This window comes from Pongo pygmaeus, chromosome X (assembly GCF_028885625.2).
Source record: "Pongo pygmaeus isolate AG05252 chromosome X, NHGRI_mPonPyg2-v2.0_pri, whole genome shotgun sequence".
NCBI classification, from domain to species: domain Eukaryota; kingdom Metazoa; phylum Chordata; class Mammalia; order Primates; family Hominidae; genus Pongo; species Pongo pygmaeus.
Window position 1 is genome coordinate 128,344,134 of NC_072396.2, and position 26,590 is coordinate 128,370,723.

The 26,590-nt window shown below is 35.5% G+C and overlaps 1 protein-coding gene across 21 annotated transcripts in view; it reads left to right on the plus strand.

The window, feature by feature from the left end:
* Window positions 1–26,590, plus strand: part of STAG2 (STAG2 cohesin complex component) — a 141,829-nt gene that overhangs the window by 97,311 nt on the left and 17,928 nt on the right. For all 21 annotated transcript variants that reach the window (XM_054471186.2, XM_054471197.2, XM_054471187.1 and 18 more), the window contains 14 exons: window positions 3,205–3,322; window positions 3,741–3,844; window positions 4,861–4,953; window positions 5,074–5,163; window positions 5,811–6,014; window positions 7,823–7,893; window positions 8,117–8,204; window positions 8,298–8,378; window positions 10,516–10,608; window positions 13,117–13,291; window positions 18,377–18,516; window positions 19,985–20,086; window positions 23,389–23,537; window positions 25,494–25,622. In XM_054471186.2, coding sequence (XP_054327161.1) covers window positions 3,205–3,322; window positions 3,741–3,844; window positions 4,861–4,953; window positions 5,074–5,163; window positions 5,811–6,014; window positions 7,823–7,893; window positions 8,117–8,204; window positions 8,298–8,378; window positions 10,516–10,608; window positions 13,117–13,291; window positions 18,377–18,516; window positions 19,985–20,086; window positions 23,389–23,537; window positions 25,494–25,622 — 1,637 coding nt within the window. The remainder of the gene's footprint in view (window positions 1–3,204; window positions 3,323–3,740; window positions 3,845–4,860; window positions 4,954–5,073; window positions 5,164–5,810; window positions 6,015–7,822; window positions 7,894–8,116; window positions 8,205–8,297; window positions 8,379–10,515; window positions 10,609–13,116; window positions 13,292–18,376; window positions 18,517–19,984; window positions 20,087–23,388; window positions 23,538–25,493; window positions 25,623–26,590) is intronic.

Below are 26,590 nucleotides of genomic sequence, written 5' to 3' on the forward strand. Positions count from 1 at the left end.
TTTTATACCGAAAAATTTTGGAAAAGGGGTTAAAATGAGGCACGTTTAAAAAAATATTCCTTGTAGCACAGTAAATTGTGAATAGAATGGAGAGCCACCCACTCCCTCAATTTTTTTTTTAAATATGCTTTCTACTTTTCTTTTCTTTTTTTTTTTTGAGACAGAGTCTCGCTCTGTCACCCAGGCTGGAATACAGTGGCGCCATCTTGGCTCACTGCAGCCTCTGCCTTCCAGGTTCAAGCAGTTCTCCTGCCTCAGCCTCCCGAGTAGCTGGGCTTCCAGGCGTGTGCCACCATGCCCAGCTAATTTTTAGTAGAGACGGGGTTTCACCATGTTGACCAGGCTGGTCTTAAACTCCTGACCTCAGGTGATCCGCCTGCCTTGGCCTCCCAAAGTGTTGGGATTACAGGCATGAGCCACTGCGCCCGGTCGCTTTCTTCTTCTAGTAAGATGTTCAAACAGTAGGATTTATGTATAGTGCTGAGAATATTAATTTTAAAGTTCAAAATCCTAATTGTCAGTTGGGCTACTCTGCTTACTATTTGTGTGACCTTGGTTTAGCTACTTACTCTTTCTAAGCCTCAGTTTCCTAGTAAAAAGATGTGTAATAAATTCTTAGTTAACACTGAAATAATCTGTATAAAACTTAACACAGATCTCTAGAACATTGTAAGATTTCAAATGTTGGTACCTGCCATTGCAATTGTAGATGTAGACTTAAACTAGCCTCCCTAAAGTTGGAAACCTACAATGTTAGCCAGATTTTGAGAGGGCTCAAAATTTATTTTTGGTGTTCATAGTACATACTATTATTTAATTAGTGATCAGGCCTTTTAATTTTCTAGTTATTTCTATATATGGATATATAATTGGTTTTTTATTCTTTAGGAGTTTCTACATTACACCTTCAGGTCATTTGTAAATAAAGATAATTTTCCTTTTCCTTTCCAACATTTTTTTCATTTTTTTTCTTGCCTTATTGAATTGTCTAAGACCTTCAGTAGAATGTTGCGCTTAGGTGCGGCAGCTCACGCCTCTACTCTCGCCACTTTAGGAGGCTGAGGCGGGTGGATCACTTGAGGCCAGGAGTTTGAGACCAGCCTGGCCAACATGGCAAAACCCCCTGTCTCTACTAAAAATACAAAAATTAGCTAGGCATGGTGGTGCATGCCTGTAATCCCAGCTACTTGGAAGGCTGAGGCACAAGAATTGCTTGAACCGGGGAGGCAGGAGTTGCAGTGAGTCAAGATCATGCTGCTGCACTCCAGCTTGGGTGACAGAGCAAGACTCTGTCTCAAGTAGACATCTTTGGATTGCTCCTGATCTTATGGGAAAAGTGTCCAGTATTTCAACATTAATTACATTGTTAGCTATAGGTGTTTTGTAGATATTTATAATCCGATTGAGAATGTTTCCTTTTATTCTTTTCTTGGCTGAAAGTTTCTAACATGAATGGAAATTGAATTCTGTAAAATGCTTCTGCATTCCTTGAGATGATTGTTTTATTTTTATCCTTTATTATGTTAATGTGTTGTTATGTTGAATGACTTTTTAAATGTTGAATCAACCTACTTGTTCATGATGTTATTCTTTTTCTATATTGTTGGATTCAGTTTGCAAATATTTTATTTTATTTATTTTATTTTTTTAAGAGACAGTGTCTTGCTCTGTCACTCAGCCTGAAGTGCGGTGACGTAATCATAGCTCATTGCAGCCTTGAACTTCTGGGCTCAGTTGATCCTCTTGCCTTAGCCTCCCTAGTAGCTCCGACTACAACTTTGTGCCACCACACCCAGCTAGTTTATTTTAGAATTTTGTAGACAGTAGGGGTGTCTCGTGTCCCAGGCTAGTCTTCAACTTTTGGGCCCAAGCAGTCTTCCCTCCTTGGCCTCCCAAAGTGCTGGGATTACAGGCATAAGCCACAGCACGTGGCCCGGTTTGCCAGTTTTTGAGGACATTCCCTCTATGTTCATAAAGTATTTAGATTTAGATTTTTTATTATTTGTAATTGCTTTGACAGCTTTTTTTTGTATAATGATTATGATTTGCACGCCCCCTCCTCCCCCCGCCAAAGGAGTTGGGAAACAGTAGGTTTGTTTTTTTGTTGTTGTTGTTTTTTGATACAAAGTCTCGCTCTGTTGCCCAGGCTGGAATGCAATGGTGTGATCTCGGCTCACTGCCAATCTCTGCCTCCCACATTCAAGCGATTCTCCCACCTCAGCCTCCAGAATAGCTGGAATTACAGGCATGCTTCACCACACCTGGCTAATTTTTGTATTTTTACTAAAGACAGGGCTTTGCCACATTGGCCAGGCTGGTCTCGAACTCCTGACCTCAGGTGATCTGCTTGCCTCGGCCTCCCAGAGTGCTGGGATTACAGGCGTGAGCCACCACGCCCAGCTAACAGTAGGGTCATTTAAGCTTCACGTAATGAAGAGAATGATTTGCTTATATATTGAATTGACAAACATGCATTTTGTGTTTTAATTAACCATTATCACTCCCCTTCAGTTAAAATAAATTCATAGCATACCTAAGAATTGAGAGTAGCTGACTGATACATTAGGTCCAAATAAGCAGTAAGTATGTATATAATCTCTTTATAAAATACTTTTCAGGACGGGTGCAGTGGCTCACACCTGTAATCCCAGCACTTTCGGAGGCTGAGGTGGGCGGATCACCTGAGGTCAGGAGTTTGAGACCAGCCTGGCCAACATGGTGAAACCTCATCTCTACTAAAAATACATAAATTGGCCGGGCGTGGTGGTGCATGCCTGTAGTCCCAGCTACTTGGGAGGCTGAGGCAGGTGAATCATTTGAACCTGGGAGGCAGAGGTTGCAGTGAGCCAAGATCGCACCACTTCCCAACTGCCTGGGCGAGAGTGAGACTCCATCTCTGCCATCCCCCCCCCCAAATATATATAATTTATTATAAATATATATATTTGATATAAAAATAATAAAATATTTTTTTCATATTAATGTTTTAATGATAATTGTTAATGTGTAATGATGCCACCTAACACGTCTTTCTTACAGCAAGCAAACTAAGGCAGTTTCTTCTCTGTCCTTTCATCTATTTGACATCAAAAAATAGATTGCTGTTTGAGAGTTTGTAGATGATGTCAATAAAGTTTCCATTCTTTTGAGTTAAGGCTAGTATGCTAATTGTCTTAAGACCACATTGCTCTTCTTAAATTTTAGTTACATGAGCATGCAGCATACCTTGTGGATAGCATGTGGGACTGTGCTACTGAGCTGCTGAAAGACTGGGAATGTATGAATAGCTTGTTACTGGAAGAGCCACTTAGTGGAGAGGAAGGTAAGGATGTTTAATTATGATATTTTTGTTTAGACAGTTTTGTAAGTGGATTTTTACTCATTCCATTTGTTTATCCTTTTAGTTTTAAGACAATTTGATAGAAAAATCTTACTTCGTGCATAGTTTTGTTTTCATAAAAATATTATGCTTTGTAAAAAGGTGTAATTGCTGTCAACATTCTTTATTTTTTTTGTATCTGGGTTTTTTTTTTTACCCAAATGTATGGATCTGTGGTGGATAGATTTGGGATGCTGAGGGTTTTAGGAAGGTTATGTTTTCTGTGATAAAGTAATGGGATTTTCTTTAGTACCTTAGGGCAGATTCTGTTTACAGACAGAAGAAACTGTTACGTAATAATTACAAGTGGCAAGTAGGGAGAAGAAATAAGCTAACTTTCTGACTTTTTTTTTTTTTTTAGCACTAACAGATAGGCAAGAGAGTGCTCTGATTGAAATAATGCTTTGTACCATTAGACAAGCAGCTGAATGTCATCCTCCCGTGGGAAGAGGGACAGGAAAAAGGGTATGCCAATCAATGTCTTTTCAATATTCTAAACTCCATTTCTCCTTTTTCAGCATCTTTTTAAAAATTCCATTTTAGCCATGAAACAATTTTGTTTTATTTTTCAGACAACCTTTGCTTATAAATTTGTTAGAGGTAAATTTTAAAGCATTAGCAATTTGAGAAATTTGAGTTCTCTGTAATATACTTTTTTAGTTGCTGCAGGAGATATGATTGACAGTCCCTGCCTTCATGACTGAATGTAGCGTACACCATTTGGAATGGTGCAGTTGTATGTTTTATTTATGGTTTTGCTTTCTTATTCTTCTAAAATAAAATCAGAAATAAAAATGGAGATAATTTTTTATTAAAATAGGGAAATTTCTATTTCCTGGAATCAGATTTTAATGCATTATTTTGAAGTTTACATGAATTTGCATTTTATACCAACAATTCCACAGGCTTTCAAACTTTTGACTGTAAAGCATAAAAATTCATTTTTATATTGTGACTTATTACACATGAATATGTTTGTGTGAGCATAACTGAAACAAAATTTTATCAAAGACAATGTGATGCTTTCTATATTTTCTGTTTTTTAGAAATTTCTGTTTCTTTTTTGCTAATTGCCGATAGCAATTTAGTGTTTTGAATTTGTTACTTATGTGTCATGTCCCACAGCCTAGAGTAAGCAGAAATGCTGGTCAATCCCAGTATTTTATATATAAGCTCTTAAACTGTATTTCCTATTTTTAACTGATTCTCCTACCATCTGAAGGTAGAGTTGGTTAGTCTTATTGGATATTGATTTTCCCTCTAGGACTATCCAAATTTTTTTTTGTTATTTCAGGTGGCTTTTTGTTTTTATAATGTGTAGTTTTCTCTTTCGTGTCACTTTTAGGGTTAATGTTTTATAGTGAAATTTTTGTGTCCATCTCTTATAGTTTTAGTAATCATTTTGTATGTTTTAACTAGAACTTGAATACTTAACAGTGCTAATGGGCTTAATAAATACAGAAGTCTTTCTGTTACTTTAGGTGCTTACAGCAAAGGAAAAGAAGACACAGTTGGATGATAGGACAAAAATCACTGAGCTTTTTGCCGTGGCCCTTCCTCAGTTATTAGCAAAAGTAAGTTTATGTCAGTATCATAGTGTTATTAAGAAATGAGTTTTTTTTCCTAAATGCCTCACAGAATATTATAATGCTTTCTTATTGTGATATTTTTAACGTGATCTTTATATTTCACAGTACTCTGTAGATGCAGAAAAGGTGACTAACTTGTTGCAGTTGCCTCAGTACTTTGATTTGGAAATATATACCACTGGACGATTAGAAAAGGTAAGGTTATTTTGTGTAAAAAAAACCTTTAAGAAAAATTGTTTAGTTCATTTCATCATAGCGTTTGTTTATATTTCTTAAAATGTGTTTTTGGAACATATTTTAAGAAAGGAAACCTATAGTTTAGGTCTTCTGTACTTTAGATTAGTTTGACTTACAGAATGGTGGTAATGATGCTTCCCTTTGCTTCATGCCCACAACTGTACCTTCATTCTTAGCTATTATGTGACTATGTCACTGATCATTTATGGAGACTGGGGGTGGATAACTAGATAATAACAATTAGATGAGATTGGGCTCATTCAGGGTGGTATGGCCATAGACGATAATAACAATTATAAGACAAAATCAACTAATATTTATTGAACACTTTTGCTATGTTCTGTGGATAAATGTAAGCTCTTAATATATGTTAGCATTCTCACCATAGCCCTATGAGGTAGGTAATATCTCCCTTAAAGTTGAGGAATAAGTATGGATGGATCAGTGTATTTATTTATCATGATTAGAAAAGCACATTAAAATGTACGCTCTGTGTTGTAGAGTTACTGTATTTGAAAATTTTTTCCATGGTGGTATGGTCATGTAGTCACTTTATACCTATCATATATGCCTTAGTTTTGATGAAAAATATTATTATTTTGCAGCATTTGGATGCCTTATTGCGACAGATCCGGAATATTGTAGAGAAGCACACAGATACAGATGTTTTGGAAGCATGTTCTAAAACTTACCATGCACTCTGTAATGAAGAGTTCACAATCTTCAACAGAGTAGATATTTCAAGAAGTCAACTGATAGATGAATTGGCAGATAAATTTAACCGGCTTCTTGAAGATTTTCTGCAAGAGGTATATATTATAACTATTACAAGTATTTTGTCAGTTGAGCCCCTCTACTACAGTAAGCTAATTAGTCACCCAAGTGTTAGTCTTGGTGATAGTCCCTAGCAGAATTTTGAAAAGATGTTCAGGCTTTGCATTCTATGACTCATCAGGCTACTCCTCCACCAAAATAGGAAAGTGGTAAGAATCTGTGACTCAGAGAAGGTGAAAGCAAAACTAACATCTTTTTTGTTTTGAGAAATGATCTGGACAGTTACCTGGTTTTTATTGAACCAGGGCTGTTAAGGAATTGGGTGTTAATGGAACAGAAAAGGAGAGCTAGATTTAGACTAGGTAGCCTAAAAAAGTAGAGTATTTCTAAGTGTTTTGGCAGTGTAGGTTAGGGAAGGACGTTATGTTTTTTTTTTTGGAGACGGAGTCTTGCTCTGTTGCCCAGGCTGGAGCACAGTGGTACGATCTCGGCTTACTGCAGCTTCTGCCTCCCAGGTTCAAGCGATTCTCCGGCCTCAGTCTTCTGAGTAGCTGGGACTATAGGCGTGTACCACTGTACCAGGCTAATTTTTGTATTTTTAGTAGAGATGAGGTTTCACCACGTTGGCCAGGCTGGTCTTGAATTCCTGACCTCAGGTGATCCACTCACCTCGGCCTTGCAAAGTGCTGGGATTACAGGCTGAGCCACCACACCCAGTCTGGGTTTTGGTATTATAAAACTTTAATAAGTTATTATAGCCGCTGCTACTGTTGGAGTTTCCTGTGTTTTCTCTTGTATTTCCAAAGAGGCTTAGTGCATAGCACTTAAATACACTTGTATTTTTGTTGTGATTGTTATTTTTTCCAGAAATGTATATTTACATTAAATTTTTTGAATAAAATATTCATAATTGTCAAATTAATGCCATTAGCCTTTTCCACATCACTTTTATCATTAATGCTGTAAGATCATATGGACTTTGTGATTTCTAGTTTTCTTGTTTTATTAATTACTCATTTAACTTTTATTTGGTATATATCGTTATTCCGGGCTTATTAAGTTTTACTAATTGGAGGTTTGTGCAAATATGTTGATGTACGATGATTACATTCTTAGTTAAAAATTTTAATACCTCTGCTCTTGGCTGAATATGATTTTGATTAGGACAAATTAATTTAAAATCAAGCAATGGTTTAATTAAATTTAATTACTTTGTAGAAGAGTTATAGTTTAAAAACAAGTGCTTTTTTGAGAGAACTAGAGTTCAACACAGTAGATTCAGTAATGTGTAAGCAATTTTATGTTTCCTGTAGTAAGACTCGTAAAATTTTTCGAAAGTGAAGTTACCTTAAGTTGAAAAGCATATTAATAGATGTTGATATCCAAATGGGACCAGCATATCTAGTCATTATTCAGAGGGTTTTTCGCTATTTATTTGTGATTAGTGTCATATGTCTTCATGATGATATACGTTTAAGGTACTTAGGTTTTGTCCTTCAGGTATTGTCTTTCTGATCTTCTTGTCATTTAAGTATTTTATTGTCCTAGTGCATTTATTACTGTGAAAAAATAGATGCCTTTATAATTTTGTGTCAAGTTTACTTAGAAGAAAAAGAAGAATGTCATTTTCGTTTTTCCTCTTGGTTATGTTTCTATGATAAACTTGTATTGACTTACTACCCCAGCCATATTGCCTTAAATTTGGCCAGATCTAGGTATTGAATGACAAAGTTCATTTGTGGGTTTTGTTATGTTATTCTTTATTTTTCAAGGTAATAGTAACATTTTGATAGCCTAGGATTTTTCACTTTGATGGTTCTTAATGTATAATTAATATTTATAGGGTGAAGAACCTGATGAAGATGATGCATATCAGGTATTGTCAACATTGAAGAGGATTACTGCTTTTCATAAGTAAGTTGAATTTTGAAGTTCCTGTTTTCTTAAATCTGTAGAAATAAACTTGCGTATTTTGTGGGTTATGTTAATTTCTAAGCTAATTTGTTGTTGTTGTTGTGGGGGCATTTTAAAGTTTACTGCATTTACTGCATTCTGTTAACAGTCAAGTCCAAAACAATTGTCATTAGGCTTAGCTTTTTAATAAAACTTAATTTTTTTTTTTTTTTTTTTTTTACAGTGCCCATGACCTTTCAAAGTGGGATTTATTTGCTTGTAATTACAAACTCTTGAAAACTGGAATCGAAAATGGAGACATGCCTGAGCAGGTTTTTATTTATTTACTAGTTACACATTTATCTTTGAAAAGTGAAGTCTTGTGACTTTTAAATTTTAACTGTATCCTTTGATTCTTTTTACAGATTGTTATTCACGCACTGCAGTGTACTCACTATGTAATCCTTTGGCAACTTGCTAAGATAACTGAAAGCAGCTCTACAAAGGTTTGTGGTGGTTCAGTAGTGTTTTTATTAGACTAAATATCATTAACTGTTTTCAGCAAACTCACACATTTAACGAGATCAGTTATTTCAGTGAAATGTTGCTTGTTTCTAATGTACTGTTATTTGTAGTTTGATGTATATTCAGTGGAGGATATCGATATGGTATGTTTCAAGGTATGATTTTTAATTAAAAATTGTTGTTCACATTTGAAGGTGGCATAATCTGTGGTTTTCTGTATTCTCAAAGTTGGTGAGCAAGAGCCTTTGAAACAGATATAAGTATTAGATTACATAAATTGAAGATAATAAACCAGCTCCCCCTAGATCTTCTTATGCTCTGGTATTGTTTTGGGATAACCTTATTCATATTCAGGATCTCTCTAGTGATGTTCCAAATTCATGATCAATCATTTTCTGATTGAATATAATTGAATATATAATGTGCCAGCGCCAGCTATTAGTATATATAGAGCTTTTAAAGCTTTACCCATAATGATAATCCTTAATGTGTTTAGTAATTGAACTAAACAGGACTGCCTTTTCCATTTGTAAACTGGAAGCTTAAACATTGTACTTGTAGTACTGGATATTGCCTTAAATATTGTTTGGGCTCATTTTTAGAAATATCACGCAATTTCTGAGAGTTCTGGAGTTAGGTGTTTGTAGACATTTTCTTCAAAAAGTAATCCTCTTGATAATAAGTTTGTGTTGCCTAAACCCACAAAATAATGTTAAATGCTTAGAATTTCTCTGGGCTTTTAAGATGTTGTTATATCTACAAATGGATTTTTCCTCTTGAAAAATCAATATAGTATTGTTAACATTGTGTGCTTTTTTTTTCCCCCCCTTTTCTTCTGAGGCAGTCTTGCTCTGTCATCCAGGCTGGAGTGTAGTGGTGCAATCTCGGCTCACTGCAACCTCTGACTTCCGGGTTCAAGCAATCCTCATGCCTCAGCCTCCTAAGTAGCTGAGACTGCAGTCATGCACCTCCACGCCCACTAACTTTTGCATTTTTAGTAGACATGGGGTTTCACCATGTTGACCAGGCTCGTGAACTCCTGGCCTCAACTGATCCGCCCATTTTGGCCTTCCAAAGTGCTGGGATTACAAGCCTGAGCCACTGTGCCCTGCCCATTGTGTGCTTTTTATCAAACACTTAGGAAAAAGTTAATTTAACTAAATGTTAAGCTTGTAGTAGGAACGGTGACTATATTACCATATATAATTGCTCACCTATGTTGAAAGTTAAAAAATAAACTGGAAAAAAGGCAGTATTTTTAGTAGAGGAAAGGGATGAATATAAAATTATTTATGGTAAGCCAGGCACAGTGGCTCACGCCTGTACTCCCAACGCTTTGAGAGGCTGAGGAAGGCTACTCACTTGAAGTCAGGAGTTTGAGACCAGCCCAGCCAACATGGTGAAACCTTGTCTCTACTAAAAATACAAAAATTAGCCAGGTGTGGTGGTGTGCACCTGTAATCTCAGCTACTCAGGATGCTGAGGCAGGAGAATTAATTGCCTGAACCCAGGAGGTAGAGATTGCAGTGAGCTGAGATCATGTCACTGCACTTCAGCCTGTGCAATAGAGTGAGCTCCATCTCAAAAAAAAAAAACCAATAAAAATAAAAAGTTTGAGATATTTTAAAGTTTATAGTAATACCACAAAATATTTTCCATTCTGAGTTTTTATAAAGTACAGCAGTATCCTTCTAACAAGAAATGGAAGGTGCTGTTTCTTTTTTATTATTATTTTCTTCCATTTATGGGTTGACCACCCTTGAAATAATGTGAGCATGGAGCGTAAATCTTTATTAGCATCCTGTGCTAGTGGCTTTATTAAAGATTGCCATATCAATTATATAAGTCTTCTCACCCTCCTAATATCCTAAAGCCTTAGGATATTATCTATTAATGTACCTCATATTTTTAAGGCTGCAATTTGGTGAGATTTGTAAGACAAACCGTCTCTTTGTTTTCATTTCTTGTAAATTATAAAGAAGAAATTTAAATCAAATGCAGAAGTAGAGTTAATAAAGCTATATATGAGATAATGTTTTACGTAATTGAAAACATTTTAAAGAAATGCTGAATTGTTTATACAATATTTTTTAAAAGTTAATGTTAAATTTTTTCAAGGAGGACTTGCTGCGTTTAAAGAAACAAATGAGAGTATTTTGTCAGATATGTCAACATTACCTGACCAACGTGAATACTACTGTTAAGGAACAGGTTAGTAATTACTATAGATGGTAATCTTTTTGTAAGCAACCTTTATAAAATCTTAACTAATGTAGAAAGTTTAAATAATACTAAGATTGAGCAAAGCAGAAATATCTTGTATCTGCCTATGTATACTATACTAAAAAAAAGGTTAATATATTCGACTTGTGCATAATAAAATTGATTAATTTCATATGGGGTTTATAATTGCATTATAGATTACCCTTATAGTCATTTTATGTTGTTGTTTCTTTATGACACATGGTAAACAGACTTCTTCATACAAATTATAGATGTATGAAATTAACAAAAGTCATTTCTGAAAGCAGCTAATATGACAAGTTTGTTCCAGGGTAGAAAAGTCCACAAGGTTTTGTTATCTCTGAGAATATCAGATGTTGGCATTCTCGCTCATCCTGATCTTCCTGTGGACCTTGTCTGAAATAAACATTTATAATCGCTTCCCTGTCTTCCAAGTGTTACCTTCCCAACGCGTATGCCTTAATGCTTCCATTACTTCTAACCTTTTCAATTCTCGAAATAGACTGTTACCTGGTTTGATCCTAGAACTAACATCATGTTCAATTCTAATTCCCTAATTGAGAGGATTAAGCTTCGTTGGAAACATGCTTTTCAAATGCTTTTATGGGAAGATGTTTTCACAAGTATTTCATAAGAACTGTTAATATGGTATAGTCAAAATGATTATGGTGATTTCAAGGTTTGTGACCATTTCATACAGCTTAACCTTTGTTTTTTCAGGTAGAATCCCAATAGTCAACCTGACTATGATTTTTGGACATTGTGATATGTTAGGTACTATTTATTTTAGTTCAGTGTTATTCAAATATACCAGCCCTTTGTTTGGCACTTGTCTTTATTTAATTTAAAAATACCGAAGCTAATTTTAATAAAACATATTTGGATTTTTATAGTTTAAAATGTTCATTCAGTGCCCAGCTGGTAGTCTCTTTTTTTATTATTTCCAGCTCTCTCTTGTCCCTACCATACATATATGCTTGGTCACACATGCCAAGGTGCAGTTACTGAATTTTGCTATTTCTTTTTCCAAAGATATGAAGTATATTGCCATAACTATTACATTGCTGAATTCTCTCCAATTTTACGTGTGTAGTTTTGAACTATAGCAATAAAGGGTGTGGTACTTTAAGTTTCATCTCTGTAATTGAGATGAAAGGAACAAGGTTTCTGATGGTAGTAAATTGAATTTAGATTTAAACTCTTGGAATAGGATTTTAATGACATGCACGGATCCAAACCTAATGCATGAAATATTACTTTATAATTGCATGAGACACCAAGATATTCAGCATAATAATCCCTATTTTTATAGCATTAACACATAATCCTTGTGGGTTATCCTGTGTAACCTCCTATGTAATCCCTTGCTCAGGCCATAGAGATTAATTATTTAGTTATTAAACAGCTTATGTGCCCAGTCTTCCCAACAGCTTCCCAGAATGTGTCCTGGTCAGCTCACTTGATTTACCAGTTCAGCTAATTAGTAAATATCATCATACTTAATACTTTATATCCTTATTCTTTATGTTGCAAGTTTTTGTAAACTGAAATATGCTAATAGGTATAAATTACTACTATAGTAGTTAGGAGAAGAGACTGAAGGAAGGGGTAAAAACATAAAGTAAAGAGAAAAAGTAAATATGGTTAGTTCCAAAATGGCGAAACTGTTAATAAGATCTGCTTTTGTGCTCTGTATTATATTGTCTTTCCAGGAATGATCTTCCTTTAAATGTATTTTCTGGTTTACTTTGTGACCCTAAATTTCTATTTTCATTACCCCTTCCCAACAAATAATTAATTAGTCTGTGACTCCCATTTAAAACCCATGGCAGAGTTTTTATTAAGCTCCTTGAGATACAACTTCAGCCTTATGTTTATTATAATATGCTCAGGTTTATCTGATAAATAGTAAGCAGCCCTGTATCTGGTTATGTTTTCGCTACTTAATCAGTACACGTGTGAACAATGAGAGTGCTTAATAAGTACCATAGATTTTGTGATCTCTATTCTAATACTTATCTCTTTAATGTTTTTTCTTCTGTAGAATGAAGAGTGGTACCAAGTTTATACATTATTTCATATTTGAGAATGAATACCTTGTGGCATTGCAATATAGAGCAAAGTAGGGGATTTGGAGTTAGAAAACCTGAGTTTGAGTCCTGACCCTGCATATTTTTGTAGTGTGTAACATATTGTACAGGTCACTTAATGTTGCTGAAAATTAAAAAAAAAAAAATTTGTGAAATCACTTTGCAGTTAGTAAAGCCTTATACAAATATAAGCATTCATTGTTATATAAATTATACTTCGCAGCTTTAGAATCTTAGCAAAATACTAAACATTGATTTCTCTTAAGATTTTTAAATATAGAAAGTTGGATTCTGTTTCTGTGTTAAATATGTAAATTGTTTGTGGCAGTTAGTGAGAAACCTTGGATTATAGCATGCTTTCCTCTTTTTTTTTTTTTTTTAATAGGCCTTCACTATTCTGTGTGATATTTTGATGATCTTCAGCCATCAGATTATGTCAGGAGGGCGTGACATGTTAGAGCCGTTAGTTTACACCCCTGATTCTTCATTGCAGTCTGAGTTGCTCAGCTTTATTTTGGATCATGTCTTCATTGAACAGGATGATGATAATAATAGTGCAGGTAATTTTATTGCCATCTTTTTATTAAATCTGTGTGTCCACCATAAAATCAAACTTAAGTAACAATGATGTACATCGGTGCACTAAAATATATTTTATCCTTAAAAACGTGAAACACAGGTATATATTCCAGCACATTTATGTTCATTTTTTTGTACCATTGTAAAGAAAACATGATGTTGCAGAGTATAGGCTTTCAAGTCAGATCGCTGCTTCTCACTAGCACTGAGCCTGCTTTCTAATTTCTAACTACATCATAAAACTGTTAAAATTGAGTCAAATGACTAGTACAGTGCCTGGACATATAGCAGGTACTCAATAAAATTTATTCCCTCTTGCCCTTATTCATTGGTAATACCAATATGCAGATAATTTGGAAAGAATAAAGTATTTATGTGACTTTTTGTTGTATACTTGTATACCATAGGTTTTTTTTTTTTTTTTAAATTTGGGGAGTATTAATTTGATTTCTGAATGTTAGAAAAATGTTTGAAACTGCTCTGTAAAAGTCTGGGGCAGTATATAATGTTCACAGGAAAAGAATCAAACCAGCCTTACCTAGTGTTAAGTTACTCTTCACACCCTAATTGTTTACACACCCTAATTGCCTTACTTGAGCATGAGGTCATGGAGAAGAAGTGATATTTGGTGACGTCTTTCTGGGTTTGTTTTTAGTTTGAAGGTATGTTTTTTGTTTATTTTTATTTTTTAGAAACAGAGTCTCACTCTGTTGCCCAGCCTGGAGTACAGTAGCATGATGATAGCTCACTGCACCCTCAAACTCTGACCAAAGCAGTCCTCCCCCTTTAGCCTCCTGAGTAGCTAGGACTACAGGTGGTGCGCCACCATGCTTGGCTAATTTTTTGTAGACATGGGTCTTGATATGTTGCCCAGGCTGGTCTTGAATTCCTGGCCTCAAGTGATCTTCTTGCCTCGGCTTCCCAAACTGTGAAGGTAATACTTAAAGGAAAATACAACATCAACATGTATATATCCATACTGATGTATCACTGCATATCAGGGTGTAAATATATATATAATTCTGTATATGGCATGTAGCTTATTTTTAGCAATAGAGAGCTTTGTGCTCACATACTAAAAACTTAACCTGAACACAAATGAGAAACCCAGAGTAGCCAAAACAGTTGTCAGAATCCATGTAGTGAAGTTTATATACTTTGAGTTTTTCATCTGTCACTCTAAGCTATTGGCTTAGTTATGCTTTTATTCATAACATTGATTTGACAAACATTTATTGGTCAGCAGGCAGTTTACTAGATGGTATGGATATGAAAAGATGAGACAAGGTCTCATCCTTCAAGAATTAAATTCAGGTTGAAAAGAACCAAGTAATTATAGTGTTGTTGTTGTTGTTTTTTGTTTTTTTGTTTTTTTTTGAGATGGAGTCTCACTCTGCCACCCAGGCTGGAGTGCAGTGGCACAATCTTGGCTCACTGCAACCTCTGCCTCCCGGGTTCAAATGGTTTTCCTGCCTTAGCCTCCTGAGTAGCTGGTATTATAGGTGCCCACCACCACGCCCAGCTAATTTTTCTTTTTTTTCTTTCTTTCTTTCTTTTCTTTTTTCTTTCTTTCTTTCTTTTCTTTTTTCTTTCTTTCTTTCTTTTTTTTTTTAGTAGAGATGGGGTTTCACCATGTTGGTCAGGCTGGTCTTGAACTCTTGACCTCAGGTCATCTGCCTGCCTGGGCCTCCCAAAGTACTGGGATTACAGGCATGAGCCACTGCGCCCGGCCTATAGTGCAATTTTTGATAAGTAATAGAGGCATGTACAAAGTGTTGTGGGCATGTAGAATAAGTTCTCACTGATCTGCAAGTATTGAAACATCTTTTGAGAAGCTGACATCTGAAGTTAATCCAAAAAATGAATAGGACTTTATAAAACGTCTTTTTTTAAAACTTCTAAAACGTCTATGAGAAAGTACAGTTGGATTCTAAAACCTGATACAAAATAAGTTTTAGTACATAACCCTTTTGTTAATTTGGGGCTGCCTTAGCTTCATTTAGTCCATGGGGAGTTGAATTAGAGTAAGCTTGCCAAAACTCTTGATATATCTAGGAGCTTCCTAGAATTACCCACACTTCTTATCTCCTTAGACTTGTGTGTGTGTGTGTATGTGTGTGTTTGTGTGTGACAGGGTCTCACTGTGTCACCCAGGCTGGAGTGAAGTGGTGTGAACTTCATATAGCTCATTGCAGCCTAAATCTCCCAGGTACAAATGATTCTCCCACGTCAGTCTCTGGAGTAGCTGGGACTCAAGCGTGTGCCACTCTGCCTGGCTAATTTATTTAATTTTTAGTAGAGACGAGGTCTCGCTTTGTAGCCCAGGGTGGTTTCAAACTCTTGGGCTCAAGCAATCCTCTCATCTTGGCTTCTCAAGGTGCTGGGATTACAGATGTGAGCCACTACACCTGGCACTATTTTCACTTTTAAAATGAAGTGCATTCTAGTCCAGTGGAAGAGTATAAAATATAACAGATTTTTACGTAACCATTCCATCAGTCTTTGTCAAATTTAGCTGTATTTGTTTTAGGTTGTTTAAAGAAATAAAAGCACAGTTACAAAAGAAGCCCTCATTTGTATTCCTCCCTTATCCCATTATCCTCCCATTTTCCCTAGAGAGAACTGCTACCCCAAATTTGTTGTTTATCACACCTTTGCATTTCAATTTTATTTTACTAAGAATTTGTATCTGTTAACAATACATAGTTCATTTATTCTTGCTAACTTCCATGTAAATAATATTATGTTGAACATTTTGCAATTTGCCTTTTTTCTTCTTTTTAAAATATGAAATGAGATCTTGCTATATTGCTCAGGCTGGCCTCAACCTCCTGGGTTCAAACAGTACTCTTGCCTCAGCCTCCTCAGTATCCGGGATTATAGGCACATGCCACTGCACCCAGTGCAGTTTTCCTTTTTGAATTTACATTCTTGAGATTTTTTTCAGGGTTGACATGTGGCTACAATTCATTCATTCTAACTGCTGAATATTATATGATATTCATTCATTCTAACTGCTGAATATTATATGATACAAGTTACAGTTTATCCATTTTCTTATTTTTAGACATTTAGGTTATTTCTACTTTTTCCTCAATTAAAATAGCGTTACAACAAATATTTCAATGCTTAGCTCCTTGAGCACATGTGCATTTGCTTTTCTAGTGTATACCTGAATGGAATTGCTAGATTAGGTAGTGTGTGTGCATCTTAAACTTGATCATATTTTGTTAAAGTGGTTGTATTGTTTTACCCTCCTTCCAGCAGCATATGATAGTTTCCATTGTTACTCATCCTCACCTAACATCTAGTATTGTAGATCTTTGGATATTGTATTTGTTAGCCTACATCAGATTAGAAAGAGAGAGTAAAATAGGGAATGCTCTTCGAGGCATTTCATTGACAATACATAATAATAATGGCAGCTGACACTTATGAAAGGCCCAGTGTGTTAGGTACTTCTCTACATTCCTTAATATCCACAAGAGAAAAAGTTGGCTAGTTCTTGACAAGCAGTTAGTGGAGAAAAATAAAAATCAGGACTTAAAAACTCTGAATATCATAGGATAGTTTAGTCTTTAGAGGGAAAATGTCTGTATGCCATTGGAAACAATGTCATGTAGAAATTTTCCATTATAGTGACAGAGCTATTAAGAAAAGGTTACTTTATGTATTCAGTGTAATGATATGTCTTAGGTTTCTAAGCAAATAGTGTTGCATCTTGGGACATACATTTGAGATAAAACGTTCTCTGATGGTCTGTCTTAAATTCTTACTCTTAAAATTTGGTTTTAGTTTACTAGAAGTTGTCAAAGATTACCAGAGACAGGATGAAAAATTAATTAAATGAAGGAACATTCTTACTATACATAAAATAGTTTTTGATATTGGGAACCTTATATTGGAGCTTATAGGATATGCGCAGACTGTTCACCAGAGGAATTATAAATGGCTAATAAACATAAACAATTTTAACTTCATTTAACAAGGGATAGTGGTTTGTTTGTTTGTTTGTTTGTTTTTTTAGACGGAGTTTCACTCTTGTTGCCCAGTCTGGAGTGCAGTGGCGTGATCTTGGCTCACTGCAACCTCCACCTCCCGGGTTCAAGCCATTCTCCTGCCTCAGCCTCCCAACTAGGTGGGAGTATAGGCGTGTGCTACCACACCCAGCTGATTTTTGTATTTTTAGTAGAGATGGGGTTTCACCATGTTGGCCAAGCTGGTCTCGAACTCCTGACCTCAGATGATCCGCCTGCTTCGGCCTCCCAAAGTGCTGGGATTATAGGTGTGAGCCACCGCACCCGGCCTGGGATAGTGTTTTTTTTTTTTTTTTTTTTTTACAAGTAATTTCATTTGTAAAATCTGTCCAGAGGGAAAAATTTTTGTATGCAGCTTTTTTTTAAATATAAAAAGCTTCATCCAGTTTTATTTACAGTATCCAATAAGTAAAACAGTTATTTGGCATGACTTGGAGGCTGCAGTGGGGCTTCCCTGACTGCGAATTTGGAAATAAGTTTGTCTTCTTGAGAATTGAATGTCAAGATTTCACATAATGGATCAGAGTGGAAATATGCAAGATTATTTTAAAAAGACAGAATGGTTTCTGGGGCCTGTCTAGCTGAATATATGTACAAAGGAGGACTGTTATAGCCAGATTTTGGGGTTTGAGGTAAGGTGGGATCATCCTTGGAAGGGATAACAGAAATTCTGAGGTTGGCAGTGTTCAGGAATGTAGGAGCCTTAACTAACAGACATTGAGTGTGCAGATTTTGTTGACAAACTGACCTGCTAGGGAAGTAGATGAATGTTAGGCAAGTTTAGCCTGACTTCACTAGGTGAACATGGAATACGAACAAATGGAGTGATTCAGTTCCATTTGTTCTGATCATTATTTGATGTCACAAAAATTTAGTCTATTGGAATAAATTATGAATGGTTATAATTTTAATCTTAATGTTTTTCCTTTTTCAAATTCTCTTATAAAAGCATGTTTCATAGTGAGAATTTAAAAAATACATGGTTGAAATAAAATACAAGATGCTTAATGTTTGGGACTTTTTCTCCAGATGGTCAGCAAGAGGATGAAGCCAGTAAAATTGAAGCTCTGCACAAGAGAAGAAATTTACTTGCAGCATTTTGTAAGCTAATTGTATATACTGTGGTGGAGATGAATACAGCTGCAGATATCTTCAAACAGTATATGAAGGTAAAGTTGAAAAATGGATAGCAAGATAGTTTTAAAATGCAACACTGGTTTTTATGCATGGCTGCCATTGAATTCTTTAAGTGGCAAATTACATTTCTAGTGTAAAAGAGTTGTATTTTAAAATATTTAGTGTTTTCAATAACATTTCCTTATACCTCTACTCCAGTTAATGGACATTTTGGGTTTATTGTGTTCGTTTGCATTTGGAATATTGGAGACGGCCTCTCTTAATTTGTCACTATCAGAAATAGCATTTATGATTCAGTTTAAGATAATAGGATGGCATTCCTCCTCTGCTTGATGTAACATTAAAAAGAGTTTCAGGAGTCAGAAGACTTGGGTGGTAGTTTTGGCTTGGTTACTATGCATCTTGCGACCTTGAATAACTCCAAGCATTTTGTGACTTGAGTTCCTTTATCTGTTCCACTGTGATTGTTAAGGTTTTCCCCTTTGGTTCTCAAAGTCTGATTTGATTAACCATAGGTTATTCATAATTTTCATAACTATATATGAGGTTTTGTTAAGTTAAAAGTAGTGATAAACAGGATATTGTTGATTATACTAACAGAATGTGACTAAATATGGTAAGATAGCTTTAAAAATCCTTCCTCAACTAAAATCTAATTATAAATGTAAACTTTTTAAAGCCTTTGCTTTCAAGAAATAAAATATGTAATATATTTAAACCTAGTTAATCCTCTCTGGAATATTTTGCTACTTGAACTCTAATATCATTGAAAATTATTTTGGAACTTAAATCATTTGGGATGATAATTACCAGGTTTTTTTTTTTTTTTAAACTAAGGTTGTTTATGAAGTTATTTAACAAATTTTAAAGTTTTAGTCTTAGGTATTCTAAAGTCACTTATTAGTTATAGGGACGTGGTTATTCTGTAATCTGATAATTGTTATTGTACGTGTTTGAAACATGATCTTAAATTAGGAAAAAATTTCATGTGCAATGTGTAATGTAAATGTTGTATAAACAACTTTTCTTTTAAAAGTTGTTTATAGGCTGTTAGATTCTATAAGCCAAATTAATCAAGTTTTAAACTGCTCATGGCCTGTATACCTGGTATCAATGAATTAGTTATAAGTGTAACTGAGATTATATTTATTGTTTTACAAAGAGAATTTTGTTTGTATATTTTGTGTTACTTCTGAAAATCTGCATAACCTAATTGTTGTTTTGACTAAAACTGACCAGTATACCTTCTTTATTTTAACCAAGTGTGGAGCTTAATTTGATTAGATCTTAACTGTTTTGTATATATGATTTTACTGAAGTTAGGGACTGTATGCTTAGAAATGATCTTTAGATTTCAGTAACATTCTTTCCTGCCTTTGAAGGCATAATTTTGGCCAGATACATACTTTTGTGACATGTTTACATGACTAACCTAAAATTAGTCTTATTGTCAAGTAGTTTTAAGAGATAAAGCTCTAATTTGTACAAATTTCTTTACAGTATTATAATGACTATGGAGATATCATCAAAGAAACAATGAGTAAAACAAGGCAGATAGACAAAATTCAGTGTGCTAAGACCCTTATTCTCAGTCTGCAACAGGTAAGCATTAAGAGTACCAACTTTAGCTAACACAATTAACACCTAATAGTTAGCAAAATAAGGTAGCAGTTGAAATTGAGCAAAGTGTGCAATAGGCAATTTATAAAAGTAGAAATACAAGAAAGTACAAGTGAGATTATTTTTTTGCTTTCAAACTGTCAAGATTGGCAAAACCTATAGCTATCTAAGGTATGGAGGAAATATAGATATGGTAGGCAATTTGGCAATTTATGTAAAAATTTATAATGTGTATGCCATTTGAGGCAGCAATTCTACTTTTTAAATCTACTCTTTTATCCAAGGTGATAAGACAAGTTTGCAAAAGTTGATATACAAAGTTGTATATTGCAACATTGTTTATAGGAAGTAAGACATAATCTAAAAGTCTATCAGGATATTAGATAAATTTACTGTATAGTACATTTCTGCAGTGACTGTTGTACAACACTTAAAATTAGTGTAGATCTATATTCATTAATGTATAAAGAGCTCCGTAATCACAAAATACATTAACAGTGGTTAACTTGTTTTGGTAGATTTCATGTTGAATTCTACTTTTTTCTCTGTATATTTCCAAACTTATTTTTGTGAGCGTATATTAATTTTATAACTAAAACACAATAGTTTTGGCCAGGCGCAGTGGCTCATTCCTGTAATCCCAGTGCTTTGGGAGGCCGAGGTGAGCGGATCACCTGAGATCAGGAATTCGAGACCAGCCTGGCCAACATGGTAAAACCCCGTCTCTACTAAAAATACAAAAATTAGCTGGGCACGATGATGTGCGCCTATAATCCCAGCCACTTGGGAGGCTGAGGCACGAGAATTGCTTGAACCTGGTAGGTGGAGGTTGCAATGAGCGATGCACTCCAGCCTGGGCGACAGAGTGAGACTCTGTCTCAAAACAAACAAAAAAACCAGTAGTTTTCATTTTGGCAGTGTTGAGGCATTTAATTAGAGAAAATTACTGACTTAGTATACTTTTGTCTTTGGAGACAAAATTTGCATGCAAAACCCAACCCATTCCAACTTAATGAACTTTCTTTTAGGAATGTCCTTTTTTTTGATTTTTCTTTTTTTTGTAGACGGGGTCTCGCCCTGTCGCCCAGGCTGGAGTGCAGTGGCGCGATCTCAGCTCACTGCAGGCTTCACCTCCCGGGTTCACGCCATTCTCCTGCCTCAGCCTCCCGAGTAGCTGGGACTACAGGCGCCCGCACCACACCCGGCTAATTTTTTTGTACTTTCAGTAGAGACAGGGTTTCACCATGTTAGCCAGGATGGTCTCAATCTCCTGACCTAGTGATCCACCTGCCTCAGCCTCCCACAGTGCTGGGATTACAGGTGTGAGCCACCGCACCCGGCCAGGAATGTTCTTAATTTTATTTGAGAATTTGAATTTTCCCTATTAAAATTAATAAAATGTAGGCTGGGTATAGTGGCTGATGCCTGTAATCCCAGCACTTTGGGAGGCCAAGGTAGGGAATTGCTTGAGCCCAGGAGTTGGAGGCCAGCCTGGGCAACATAGCAAGAGCCCATCTCTACAGAAAATGAAGAAAGAAAAATAAATGCAATTTAAAAGGTTGAAAAGATGGTATTTAAAAAATAACTTTTGCTATAAAGTAATAGCTGCTAGCTGTAGAAAGTTTAGAAAATATAAAAAGGAACAAAAGCAAATTATCCTTAATGTTTTCACTTCACAATAACCTTTTTATTTTTTAATGGCCTTGTTACTCTTTTTTATGCATACATGAAATCTGATTTTTAAACAAAATTAAATTGTGCATTCCATTTTGTAAGGCTGCATTTTAATATTAATAAACACTGAACACATTTATGCCATTAAATAATTTCCTCAGCATCTTTTTTTTTGGAGCAGGAGAGGTTCATTTATTTTTTTTCTAGATTTTTGTGAAGGTATTGAAAAGTAAGAATTCTGTGTACTTAACGGTATACAGCATGATGTTTTGATATGTATGCATTGTGAAATGATTAAATTTAGCTAATTAACATAAACATTACATCACATACTTACTTGTGGTAAGAACATTTAAGACCAACTGTCCTAGCAGTTTTTAGATAAACAATACAGTACATTACTCTTAACTATGGTCACCATGCTGTACAATAGATCTTCAGAACTTATTTATCCTGTCCTACTGAAACGTTGTTCCCTTTGACCAGTCTCAGCCTCCCCCAACCCCCAGTCCCTGGCAACCACCATTCTGTTCTCTGCTTCTGTGAGTGCAGATATTTCCTCAACATGTGGATTTCATTTTCTCTGGGTGTATACCCAGAAGTCTTTCTCATTTTAAAAAGTTGACACATGACCGGGCGCGGTGGCTCACGTCTGTAATCCAAGCACTTTGGGAGGCTGAGGCGGGCAGATCACGAGGTCAGGAGTTCGAAAGCAGCCTGGCAAATATGGTGAAACCCCATCTCTACTACAAATACAAAAATTAGCTGGGCTTGGTGGCACACACCTTTAATCGCAGCTACTCGGGAGGCTGAGGCAGGAGAATGGCGTGAACCCGGGAGGTGGAGGTTGCAGTGAGCCAAGATCACGCCACTGCACTCCAGCCTGGGTGATAGAGCGAGACTCTGTCTCCAAAAAAAAAAAAAAAAAAAAAAGTTGACACATAATTGTACATATTTATGGGGTGTACATAGTGATGTTTTGACACAGTGTATAGTTAACCAAAGCAGGATGATTAGCATATCCATTTTGACGACTAGATAATATTCCATTTTATAGATAGACCACAATTTAACCAAAGTCTCCTTGTTTGTGCTGAGGTTTTTTACAAGTTTTGCTATTATAAATAGCACTAAAACATTTTTATACATATTATTGTGCATAAATATTATTTCTTTTGGTTCAAGTCCTATAATTAGAATTGCTTTGTCAAAGAAGATTAAAATTCTTAAGCTTTTGCTATTTCATGTTAAGAGTGCTTGATGTAAAGATTCACCACTTAAACGTAAATAACAGAGCATGGTTGCCTAATAATTTGCTGGGGTATTTTTTCCTTTATATTTTTATATGCTATCTTAATATCCAATTAATACCAGCAGGATAGCATTCTGCCAAAACTAACCTGAAGGGTTTCTAATGTTAATAAGAACCTCCAGTTTAAATATACGAAGTACTACACTTTTGGTCATTTGTATCATGTTTTAGTGTTTTGCAATAAAATACAGTGCCTCATTTATTGAACACCTGTATTTTAAATGAAACTGTAATATTTTAAAAGATGTTAATCTTCAGGTATTAAGAACTTTAACATGCTTTCTTTCTTTCCAAACAGCTTTTTAATGAAATGATACAAGAAAATGGCTATAATTTTGATAGATCATCCTCTACATTTAGTGGCATAAAAGAACTTGCTCGACGTTTTGCTTTAACTTTTGGACTTGATCAGTTGAAAACAAGAGAAGCCATTGCCATGCTACACAAGTAATCTCCAGATATTTTATTCAGCTCTCATATTTTTTAGTCATGAAACTTTTTTTAAAAAATCTAGCCCTTTCATTTGGAATAACTAAATTAAATTTATGCTTTATTATTAGCTTATAAATCTCTACCCTAACTCCTTTCTTAATTTTAAAGAACCAGTTACAGTGCTATCTCAATCAACAAATGAGTTGGGCCAGGCTTGGTGCTCATGCCTGTAATCCCAGCACTTTGGGAGGCTGAGGCAGGAGGATCACTTGAGGCCAGTAGTTTGAGAGCAGCCTGGCCAACATGGTGAAACCCGTCTCTACTAAAAATAGAAAAATTAGCTGGGAGTGGTGGTGTGCACCTCTAGTCCCAGCAACTCAGATATGAGAATGGCTCGAACCTTGGAGGCAGAGGTTGCAGTGAGCCGAGATTGCGCCACTGCACTCCAGCCTGGGGGACAGAGCGAGACTCTGTCTCAACAACAACAACAACAAAATGAGTTAGGATTAAAACTCCGTTTATAAGCCTTTGTTTAAATTTAAACCATACAAAGTCTATAAATTATGTGAATCACAGCAGCATAAATTCAAGCATTACACATCTTTTTTATCAACTTTTGTCATGATCTCATTGTCAGATAGAGAAGTCTTTGAGGTTTGATTCCTTTGTGTCAAGTTTTTTCTTTGGTTCTGCACTCTTATTTTGTAATGACCTTTTCCTGTGTTTTGATCCACACCCTTCTTTCCATCTGCATATTTTGTTCCCCTTATCAAAATTGGAAGTCGTTTTATTTTATACTGGGCATGTAGTTTAGTGATCAATTGCACTTTTAAAGTATGGGTACATTTTAGACCTTTAACATAACCAACATTTGTGTATTAAAACCCTTTATCTGTTACCTGTGGGTTAAAGAACCTTGCTTTTAGAGTCTTGGACTCTCCTTCATCCTCTTGCTCATTTAGTTATAAAAGTGCTAACTGTCTCTCTGAGGAAAATATGCTGCTCTTGTTTAAGTTTTGCTTATACTTCCTCAACTTAATTATTATTTTGTTTTTTGTAGAGACAGGGTCTCGCCATGTTGCCCAGGCTGGTCTTGAACCCCTGGCCTCAAGAGATCCTCCCACTTAGGCCACCAAAAGCACTAGGATTATAGGCGTGAACCACCACACCCGGCTTCCTCCCTCAACTTTAATTAACTTTCTCCTTTCACTTTCTTCTAAAACTGAAGTTTATTTTTATGCATCCATTAGATGGTAATTTTACATAATATTTAAGGACTACCTATATATTATTTTCAGAAATAATATCTTTTTTTATGTAATATCCTTTTTTCCTTCTTGATTCCATCTGGATTGTTTTTTACTCAGTTACATATTTGATAGAGTTATAATGTTGGGTTGTTATTTTGATGAATAGAGGTATTTATCGTCACATAAATATAGTTAAAATGGGCCTTAGATGGGGTTTAATTTTCAACTTTACTCTTGAATTGTTTATTACAAATATTTGTGAATTTTTTTTTTTAACGTTCTATATGTTAGAGTAGGTCTCCTTTATGTCTTGAAAAATACAGATAATGTATTGATCATTATGTGAGAGAATTTACATTATTTTCTATGGAAAAAAGTACCGACTAAAGAATGTAGATATACCAGACCATATTCAGACTGAAAGCTAAGTGGGGGGGGGGTGGGGGGGTGGGGGTGGGTGTGTGTGTGTGGGTGTGGGTGTGGGTGTGTGGGTGTGTGTGTGGGGGTGTGTGTGTGTGTGTGTGTGTGTGTATTGTTTTAAAGAAAGTAACAGTGACATAAAATGTCAGTATATCTGCACATTCTCACACTTTACAACTTCCTTATTTTCTATTCCTCAAAAGCTTGGCAAAGGAAGTAGCGAGTGAAATTTCCTAAGTTATTGACTTTTTTATTATAGTCCCTCAAATATTTATTTCAATTATTTTTTTTTTCTTTGCAGAGATGGCATAGAATTTGCTTTTAAAGAGCCTAATCCGCAAGGGGAGAGCCATCCACCTTTAAATTTGGCATTTCTTGATATTCTGAGTGAATTTTCTTCTAAACTACTTCGACAAGACAAAAGAACAGTGTATGTATTTGCTGGAAATGTCCTATTTAATTTCATTTTGGGATTCTTAAGGGCAATTGTTATACTTGGTTTCTCTCCTTTCTACTCACACAGAATTGTAGGATTGCATTAATACACAAAAAAGTTTATACTTCAGCAACTTTATAATTTAAGGATTATAACTGTGTTTTATGCATAATACTGTATTTTAATATTGTGAGTTTTCCTCCAGTATAATTTTGGCTTTTGATGCATAATTTGAATACTTTATGTATTATTTAAGAGACTGGACTCACTATGTTGCCCAGACTGGCTTTGAACTCCTGAGCTCAAGTGATTTTCCTGCCTTAATCTGAGTAGCTGGGACTGTAGGCATGAATCACTGCCTGGCTGCTTTTTGTGTTCTTATCTGCATTTGTGCCTTAACCCAACTAAGGAGGGAGCATTTGAAAAAGAATAATAAAGGCAATCCATCAGGAACATCCTTTAATTCTCAAACAGGGCACTTTGCTGGTTTAGTCTCCTATAATGGTGACTTATAAAAGAGCCCCCAAAATGGATTTAAATTCTCAAAAATCTTCTACCTTTCGCCATGGCTTTGAGGGTGTAAAAGGGCAGAAGCGTATGGATACCTCATATTGTAAATAATCTTGTCTGAAAACTCACTAGTATTTTGCATTTAAAGACTATAGATTTTATATGAAATTCTAAAGCAGGCAAAACTAATGTATGGTGATAAAAATTACAGTAACGGTTACTTCTAGTGTTGGAGAGTTTGAATGGGAACACTAGGGTACTAGAGTTCTGTATCTTTTTTTTTTTTTTTGAAATGAAGTTTAGCTCTGTCCTTCAGGCACCATCTCGGCCCACTGCAAATTCTGCCTCCCAGGTTCAAGTGATTCTCCTGCCTCAGCCTCCTGCGTAGGTGGGATTACAGGCGTGCACCACCATGCCTGGCTAATTTTGTATTTTTAGTAGAGACAGGGTTT